Here is a 9,983-nt window from a genome sequence, read left to right on the forward strand (position 1 = left end):
TGAAACCCAAAAAATCCCAAATAAGCACAGAATGCATGTATATGTAGCACATGACTGTGTCTGTAAGGTTTGGCCTTTTCTTGGTGTAACTTTTCTGTCTTCCCCTATCCAGATGACAACTGCCGCGATCGATATCACAACTGTGCCGTGGTGGTGCAAGCTCGGCTCTGTGTCTACGCCTATTACAAACAAGCATGCTGTTCATCCTGTGCCCATTCCCTGCAACGAAGGACATCTGAGAACCGATAGCGAGCAGAACGCTGGCCCCTCATCCCCCACCACTTCACCAGATTTTATATTTTATATATGCAGAAGAGACAGTATTTATTACCTCTTTAGCTCCACGTCCAGCATTGGCTCTTGCCGAGGTCCAAATTTCCCAACGGAGAAGTGACTAAAGACTAAATTGTATATTTGCTTTTTAAATGTTAAGCTCTCGCTCACGTGGAGAGGGAGGAGTTATTTTTTTGCTTTCCCGTTTCTTTTTATACGGTGCTATATAACAACTGATATACCGCCACCTGCATTTACCGCAACTGTGACTTCTAGGAAACTGATCATGCCATGTGACGATGGCACCATATAGGAATCATGCAAAAGGACAAGGCTACTTATAGACAAGGCTGCTTTCTTCCAAAAAAAGTGCCACACCTGTTCTCAGGTTGGGCTTGGTATTGCAGTGAAGGAAACAGGGCTTATCTGCAATGCCTCACCCAACCTGTAAACAGGGGTGGTGCTATTTTTTGCAAGAAAGTGAGCAGTTTTGTTTCTCCTGTAGGGGGTGAGAAAATATCACCCAAGACCCCCTTTTATATGGGGCTTACGTACAGATTTTTGTAACATGACTGGAGGAGCCTCAATTATCTTTATAGCCCAGGTAATAAAATAAAGTTGTACAGGTTAAATAGGAACTGTACTTTCAACAAACTTTGCAAAAATCAATATAGGAACTTTGTCATGTATTTTAGCAAAAAAATCTGCTTCTTTCTCCACTTTTGAGCCACCTCTTCCTGTCCTCCGCATTCTGAGCTCATCATTCACTCTAAAAGAAAAACAGCTTAAGGCTACCTTCACATTAGCGTTTTTTAGCGCAGCGCTTCGTGCGCAATAGAAATGCATGCAAAAAACGCATCATTCGTTTGCGTTTTTTAGGCGCAAGCGTTTTAACCAGTTTCAAGCCATGTTAACTCTTAAAACGCATGCGTTTTGTAGCGCAGGCGTGCGCATGTACATGCGCACGCCTGCGTTCCCATAGACTGTAATGCGTTATTTTGTCACATTCCGTGCGCAAGTGTGCACATGCGGTTTTTTTACGCCATTGGACGGACCCAAAAATGCAACAGGTTGCGTCTGGCGCGTCTAGGCGCACACCTTAAAAAAACGCATGAGCACAAAAACACATACGAATGCGTGCAAACGCTAGACCATGCACACCCCATGTTAAACATAGGTGCGCATGATGCATGCACATGGACGCACACGATGCGCTGCGCAAAAAAACGCTAATGTGAAACCAGCCTAACTATCTTGTTCAGGACAAAACAGCACAGTGAGGTGTCAGGATACAGCTCATATTATAACCTGGTTAGAGAAGGAGAGTGAGAAAACGAGCATACGGAGACACAGAGAGAGCAAGATGTTACCTTGTTCCTATGCTGGAGTCACAGCTACACTGCTCAATACTGCTGTATAATTTCCCTTATGCTGCTTCTGCCTGGAGCGAAGAGCAGGAATTTGTGTGCTGTGTATGGGAGACATCATTGTAGTCTCTTCTCACAAGCTCAGAGTCAATTGCAAATGAAAAGAGAGAGAGCCTGCAGAAAACGCCAGGTACAAGTCATATAATGGTCGGAAATATTGTTACTCCATATGACAGCTTAGCCTGGACTTGAAAGTACAGTTGCCCTCTAGGAAAAACATGCTTGCTTTCCTTCATGAATAGGGCCGCTCTGTTTGATTCACGTTATTGACTCTAAACTGTAATACCAGACACAACCAATCACCAAGAGAGGCGCTATTTCTGGAAGACAAAAAGCCATGATTTTGTAGCCTAGAATGAGCCCTTTAAATTCTCATTATTAAGTTTGATCTGCCATATCATACTGTACAAGTGTTTTCTGTATATTTTAATTTACCCCATTGTAATTTATAGAGTTCCTGCCTGACGGTCAGTGTCTTCCTAGATACTTAGTAGTAAATAGTTGCGTCCTCCTTAGTGCAGTGACCCTCCTTTAGGGTATGTGCATATGTTGCGGATTCATCTGAGGATTTTTCCGCGCGGAATCTGCAGTATCTGTAGGTCAAAATCCCTGCGTTTTACCTGCAGATTTCCAGTGGATTTCCCCTGCGTTTTAACACCTGCGGATTCCTAGAATGGAGCAGGTGTAAAAACGCCGTGGAATCCGCACAAAGAAATGACATGCTGGGGAAAATAATCCGCTGCGTTTCCACACGGAATTTTCCACAGCATGTGCACCGCGGTTTTTGCTTTCCATAAGATAACATGGTACTGTACATCTCTTGGAAAACTGCTGCGAATCCACAGGGGCAAATCCGCAACATGTGCACATATGCTTATAATGATGGTGAATTGCATAGAAAAAATGTCCGCCTCCACCTCATGCGGGCAATAGGTGCGTGTCCTATGATCAGGGATTTATTCATGGTGCTTTTAACCCTTTCCCCTCCAACTTACTGTAAGTTTCCTTACATTTCAGGACAAATACTGTGAATGTCGGACAATCACTGTCACAAAGTTACTGTCACTGTTACAAAGGGAGCGACCAATGATTGGCAAATTTATGCCAACACCCCTGCACTTACATGGTCACCGACAATTGCCAGTCACTGCTTGCAGAGCCGCATGCTGGAGGCAACTTTCTTAGTGGAATGTAAGAAGTGATGTAAAAATGATGGCGTTTCCTAAACAAACACATTATTACGATCCCAGCAAAGAGCAAACAGATGAACGGCATACTAGGGCACAGAAATCACCACATTACCAGACGGAGCTGTTTATCTGAAGTATTGCGGCATATGATTCAGTCAAAAAATGGAGGTGCTTGCATGAAAAAACATGAATATTTCAATGTGAAGCAAAAAAAGAAGAAATATGCAGCACTCACCAATATAGCTGAAAAACTGTGAGTCTTTATTTCACATATTTTCCATCAAATGTGTGGACATGCAGGACGTGGAGGAATGCTAGGGGAGGGAGGTGCCGGACAACGGCCGTTTCGCGATTACTCGCTTCTACGGGTCCAGTTTTTCAGCTACATTGGTGAGTGCTGCATATTTCTTCTTTTTTTGCTTCACATTGAAACACATTATTACCCTTAAAGGAAAAGGCAATGTGTGGCAGAAGACTCAATAATTATACAGAGCCAGTTTAGGCTACAGATAGTCCTGGACAACCATTTTAAAAGGAGCTATCACTTATGATAAATATGTTATTTTTTACCTGGTGTAAATGCCGCTGTTTTCCTGAATCCGGCGATGTTTTTCTTTTGTTCCTGCATCTCTCCATTCCAGAGATATGGCCTCCTCTTCCCTGTATATAATTCTAGAAATCTAGTATTGATAGTAAAGTGGGCGTGGTTCTTAGCTCTTTTTTGTGGGCGTCATCTTGTTTACCACACCCACTATGCTAACAAGAGACGATTTTCCGTATATCCAGAAATTACAGGGCGATATCTCAGGAATGGGAGTCATAGGAACAAAAGAAAACGAACGCCGGATTCAGGTGAACAGCGGCATTTAGATCAGATTAAAAAATTGCACATTTATGACAAGTAAAAGGCCCCCTTTAAACAATGAAAATCCTCTTTAAGATCGCCACTCACTACAGGAGAAATGTAGTAATGCATGGCACTATTACAAACGAATGGATAGGAATATAGCACATGGTCACAAAGTCCTCCAGAGCTGGAATCACTATTGGCAGCAGCTCTTTTCTCTGGAAACCCCCCCGTTTTTGGCATCCGTATGTCCTATAAGGTCAGCAAATCTTTTGAACCACCCTAAAACATTTAAGAAAATAAAAGACAATTGGTTGCACATTAGTAATTTCGATAGTCTACAGGATATTCATGGAAACTGGTGACTTTGAGTTGAGATCTCACTACCTAAAATTTCATTTTTTACTCTTTTGCGTAAGGTCCTTTTGTAAAATTTCCACCGTCACTGTTTAGTCGATTTTTGGGAAAAATCTTATGAAGCCATTGCTCAGTATTTCTTCTCTATTCTGAGATCTATATTCCAGCTGTTACATCATTATAAGCCGTGTCCATTGTTTTCTTGTAAATTTTTTAATTTATTTTTTAAGAAAGAAGATTTTATGTTTTTGTTTCATATGGAAAGAGATTGTAAAGAAAAAATATTAAATTTTCTTGAAAATTTGTTTTATTCTCAGATTTATTTGTTCATTATGATTAAATATTTCCGGTCTGTAGTGTATATGATGGTATTTATTACATGTAATACAAATATATTTCCAGCCTTGTGAATAGCTATGTTCGCACTGTCCCAAAAAATCTGAATGAGATGCAGATTTAATATTGATTTTGCTGCATATTTTACCTTTTGCACTCTTGAAAACATACCTTTAAAGACTATGGACACCTTTGACACACAAAAAAAATGATTTTTATATATGTTAGTTGTTACTTTTACTTAATAAAATTAAGTTTCAGTCTGCAAACTTCATTCATGTTCAGAGCATCTGATATGCAGTTTGCAGTCTGATCCAAGTTTTGGATTTTTAATTATAGGAGTGTATCTCCCAGTAATATAGGCTGTGTTTATCCAGGGTACTGCCTCTATCCTGCACTTATTTATTCCTTTTCTATAGCCTGTATTTTCTGACATCTCTAAGTCTCTAAATGCTTTATCCCCTCTCCAGTGGAGATCTATGAATACCTCCCTACCTGCTGCTATCTCTAACACTGAGAGAAAGGGATGCTGAAGACCTCGGTGCCTGTCATGACAGTATTCCTATGAAAGCCAGCACGTGGCTAGTGTTCATAGGAGACCACGATTTTGCTATATATAGCAATATTGTGCTGTTACTGTATATAGTACAATTGATCCAACGATCACAGATTCAAGTGCCCTAAGGGGGCTAACAAGTACATGAAAACGTTAAGAAAAGAAGGTACACTAATTATAGGTGGAGATTTCAATCTAGCCCTGGAACCTACCTTGGACACAACAAAAAAGAAAAGTGCGATCTCTTTGAGGGACCTAGGGAGAATAAAAGCTGCTCTCCACTGCCTTAATCTGGTAGACTTGTGGCGCTACATGCATCCAAATGTTCGTGACTACACATACTTCTCGCACCCGCATGTGACATACCATCGAATCGACTATCTATTTGTTCCCAGATCACTATTGTCCAACATTCAAAAAATATTTTGAACTCAACAATATCGAGGGAACCTCACGTTCAGTGCTATGGGAAGCTCACAAAGCTGTGATAAGGGGGAGTTCATCTCTGCAGCGTCTTACTTAAATAGAGCTAAAAATCAGGAAATAGACGATTTACTTCGAGACATAACAAAATTAGAGTCTCAACATAAAAAATCTTTACTGTCACAGACACTACTAGAACTTACAGCCAAAAGTCAAAAACTGAAGGACCTCCTTAGCGAAAAATCTGTTAAGTTTTTTGCATCTTGGAGGAACCGTATGTTAGTCCATGGGGATAAAGCCACTAAACTAACCATGTCACTAATTAAGAAGAGACAGGCACGCACTTTTATACATGCCATTAAAACCAAAACTGGCTCCAGGACTCAAAACTCCCAAAAAGAAGCAGAATTTCTTCACTATTACAAATCCCTCTATCATTTGTGGGGTGCCATCCCAGGGCCATGGGGTACTCGGTACCGGGCCGGTGTCAGCGGGATGTGTCACAGCAGCGGTGACCCGGTCCGTTGCCCCGGGCGCCCAAGCAATGGCGGGGAACGGAAATGGTGGAATGTAGTTAATGGAATAGTTTGTGACGCCACCTGTGGTGTTCGGCAAGGGAGGTGTTAAGCCGACACTGCAGACAGATTCTCTGTGACAGATGCTGTGGTGCAGCAATGATGTTATAGCCCTCCACAGGCAGGGCTGTTGTCCCAGGGCAGGATAGGTGAAGAGACACTTAGATGGTGTAGTGTTTGGCGCAGGGGATGTAGCAGTGCCAGGCGGACGAACGCAGGAAGGAATGGAGGACACCAGGGCATGTAGTTCCAAAGCTTTACTCACAGTCTGTAGTGCCCCTTCTGTGCCGTGTCCTCCGGGTCAGGGACTCAATCAACCTCCAGGCAAGATGGAATGCTCCCTTCCAACACTCCGCCAACTTCTGTGACTTTTCTGAACATCTCCTCTATAGCGCCATTAAGTGTGAAGATCTCCTAGTACTGAGTTACACTGGAGTTCCTCCTGACAGATGTTCCCAAGAACTCTACTTGTACGGCAGACAGCTGTAGCCTGCTTCGGGGACTCTCTACTCCTGAGTCCCGGCTCTCTATCCAAATTGCTGCTGTGCCCCCAAGCCTTAGATGGGAGTAGTGCATTTACAGCCCACTACTCCACCGGTGTCTGCTGCAGAACCATTAGTGTCCATACAACCTCGGGGACCGGGCCCCGGCCTTGCGCTTAGAACTTCTAGGCAGGGTTCTTCCTCTAACCCACGTCCTCTGTGTTCCCTTTCACTCCTACATTCCGTACTTGTCTTTCCCTCCTATGGAAGCTCAGGCTTCGGTTCAATGTCTTTCTCCTTCTTTCCTTTCCCATGCCAGCTGGCTCAGATCACTGAGGCAGCTGCAGCACTCCTTCCTCCATCCCTCTTCCAGGGATCCCCACTCCTCTCTGAGTGACTTCCTCTCTCAGACTCCCTGTCTCACTGACTGACTCCAAATCCTAAAACCTTCCCACTCTTTTATATGTATTCTCAACTCCACCCACCTCCCAGCACGTTTAGTGTTCCAAGCAGGGAACCACCAAACGTGCTCTGCTTCTCTCTAAGCAAGGAGCCACAATGCGGTTTTGCTGAACTTCTCTATTGTGTGGGGTGCGAGTGTGGGAGCGTGGTCAGGAGTCTCCAACTTACCTGGATAGTGGGGCACCACACCTTAGGAGAAGGTGCAGTACCTCTGTGGCGACTGAGCCTCAGGGGCGCCACATTTGCGCCCGAACAAAACGGAGCAAGAAAAAACCCAAAGGAGTCAGGAAATTAAAACCTTCTTGCAAAATTTAAACCTTCCAAAAATAACTGAAGCACAGCAACAAAAACTCGCCAGACCATTTACTCTTGGAGAGCTCCAGTCCACCCTGTCTAATTGTCCAAAGGGGAAGGCCCCTGGGCCAGACGGCCTTACAGCATACTATTACAAATCCTTCCCTGAATCATTACTACCCCTCCTCCTTAACACATGCAACGCTCTTCAAAAGGGTGAAGAGGCTCCGCGCCAATCTCTGGAAGCCAGAATCTCGCTGACCTACAAAGAAGGGAAAGATCCGGAGCAGTGTGGCAGCTATAGGCCAATTTCACTGCTAAATACAGACCTAAAATTGTATGTGAGAATGTTGGCAAGCAGAGTTGCGGTCGTGCTGCCTCTAATATTCTCTTTAAATCAATCCGGGTTCATGAAGGAGAGAGAGGGAAAGGATAATACTTATAAGATCCTGCACCTTATCCAATATGCAAAATTACGAAACACCCCGCTAGCGTTAATGAGCATAGATGCTGAAAAAGCATTCGACAGGGTGGACTGGTTGTTTTTACAAGAAACATTAATAAAATGTGGCTTCCCTCCCTCATTAATAATGGCAATTATGGGAATGTACACAGTGCCCACGGCAAGAATCAGACTCAATGGTTCCCTCACAGACTCATTCCAAATCTACAATGGGACGCGGCAGGGATGTCCATTATCCCCACTGCTCTTTGTGATGTCATTAGAGCCTCTCCTACAGGCTATCCAGCAGTGCACAGAGGTGGAAGGCTTGCGTGTCCAGGACATCCACTATAAAACAGCGGCTTTCGCTGATGACCTGCTACTAATATTATCTAATCCCTTGCGGGGAATTCCTGCTGTGGTGGAGATCCTGGATCACTATAGCAAGCTCACTAACTTTAAAATAAATGAAACTAAAGGTACCGTCACACTTAGTGATGCACCAGCGATCCCGACAACGATACGACCCAGTCAGGATCGCTGGTGCATCGCTAAGTGGTTGCTAGTGAGCGGCCAAACAGGCAGATCTCACCAGCGACATAGCAGCGGTCGCTACTTACCTGTCAGACGCGGCGATGAAGACATCCTCCCGCCCACGTCCACGCGTCGCTCGTCTCCACAGCAGGAAGCCCAGCAGGAAGCTGACGTCGAGAAATGGTCCAGGACGTGCTCGCGCGATCAGCGATAATCAGCGGGGGAGCCGGTCGAAGGTAAGTATCACACATAGCGATATCGCTAGCGATATCGCTGCTGCGTCACAAAACCAGTGACGTTATAGTGATATTGCTAGCAATATCGCTTAGTGTGATGGGGCCTTAAGTCTGAAGTGCTAAACCTGGGGCTGCCCAATCGCATTGTAGGCAAACTCAAATCTAACTTTCCTTTTGCCTGGCAATCTAAGAGTCTAACGTACTTAGGCATCAAATTAAGCATATCGGACAAAGATCTCTTTGAACTCTTTGAACTCGATATGGCTAGCGATATCGCTGCATGTGATACTTACCTCCGACCAGCTCCCCCGCTGGTAATCGCTGATCGCGCGAGAAGCTGCTGGACCATTCCTCATCGTCAGCTTCCTGCGGCGCTTCCTGCTGTGACGACGAGCGACGCGTGGAGCCGGGCGGGAGGACGCAGGATCGCCGCGTCTGACAGGTAAGTAGCGATCCCCGTCCTCTGCGATGTCGCTGGTGAGATCTGCCTGAGTGGCAGCTCACTAGCGACCACCCAGCGATTCACCAGCGATCCTGACCGCGTCATATCGCTGGTCGGGATCACTGGTGAGTCGCTAGGTGTAACTGTACCCTTAGACTCCACGATCACATGCCTAGGTTCATGGAAAGATACATTTCTATCATGGATGGGAAGAAAAAACATCTTAAAAAGTCTAATTCTACCAAAATGTATTTACATTTTTAATATGCTTCCTATTCAAATACCCATGTCATATCTAGCTAAAGTACATTCCTTATTCTTTAAATATATCTGGCAAAAATGTAAACCTCCTATAAATACTAAATAACTTACACTACCAAAAGATATGGGTGGAATGGGGGCAGCGGATGTTGCTAAGTATTATCAGGCTGCATATCTAACCAGAACAGTGGATTGGATTAGGGGCTCAAGGGACAAACAATGGCTTAAAATAGAAGAATCAATGTCACCGCTCCCCTTACGATCCATTTTGCTGGGGCACTCCGATGTCCCAACCCCAGTTGAATGTAAATATATCCACACACTGGCCACAATTAAAATCTGGAACAAGGCCCATGGTGCTCTGGCCCCCCTCTCTCACCATTGACCACAGGTTTTTCCACCAACATAGAAGAAGATTCTTTACTGTTAGGGCAGTGAGAATCTGGAATTCCCTGCCTGAGGAGGTGGTGATGGCGAACTCAGTCGAAGGGTTCAAGAGAGGCCTGGATGTCTTCTTGGAGCGTAACAATATTGTATCTTACAGTTATTGTTAGGTTCTTTAGAAGGATGTAGATCTGGGGATTTATTCTGACAGAATTTTATAGGCTGAACTGGATGGACTAATGTCTTTTTTTGGCCTTACTAACTTTGTTACTATGTTACTATGATCTAGTTGGAACCCTGCCTCATCAGGCGGCGCACCTTCTGATCGAGCAGCTGCTTGAAGATGGGGCCCTTCTCCCCCTAAAAGAGTTGGGTAAATTACCAGGGTTATCAGGCCTCACTTTCTTAAAACATGGAAAACTTTCCCACCTACTTTGCCATCGAAACTACTCGATCGATCTT

The 9,983-nt window shown here is 44.3% G+C and overlaps 1 protein-coding gene across 2 annotated transcripts in view; it reads left to right on the plus strand.

The window, feature by feature from the left end:
- Positions 1–4,399, plus strand: part of ADAMTSL4 (ADAMTS like 4) — a 236,808-nt gene extending 232,409 nt beyond the window's left edge. Inside the window, exon 17 of one of the 2 annotated variants that reach the window (XM_073567228.1) lies at positions 113–226. Coding sequence is in view for 1 of the 2 variants with exons in the window: in XM_073567227.1 (XP_073423328.1) it covers positions 113–249 (137 nt within the window). In the remaining variant the exon portion in view is untranslated. Of the gene's footprint in view, positions 1–112 lie in introns of both variants that reach the window. The other variant, XM_073567227.1, reaches the window with a different exon arrangement.
- The last annotated feature ends 5,584 nt before the right edge of the window (positions 4,400–9,983 follow it).

This window comes from Dendrobates tinctorius, unplaced genomic scaffold, assembly GCF_039654945.1.
Source record: "Dendrobates tinctorius isolate UK_male_01 unplaced genomic scaffold, ASM3965494v1 ptg000019l, whole genome shotgun sequence".
Taxonomy (NCBI): Eukaryota; Metazoa; Chordata; class Amphibia; order Anura; family Dendrobatidae; genus Dendrobates; species Dendrobates tinctorius.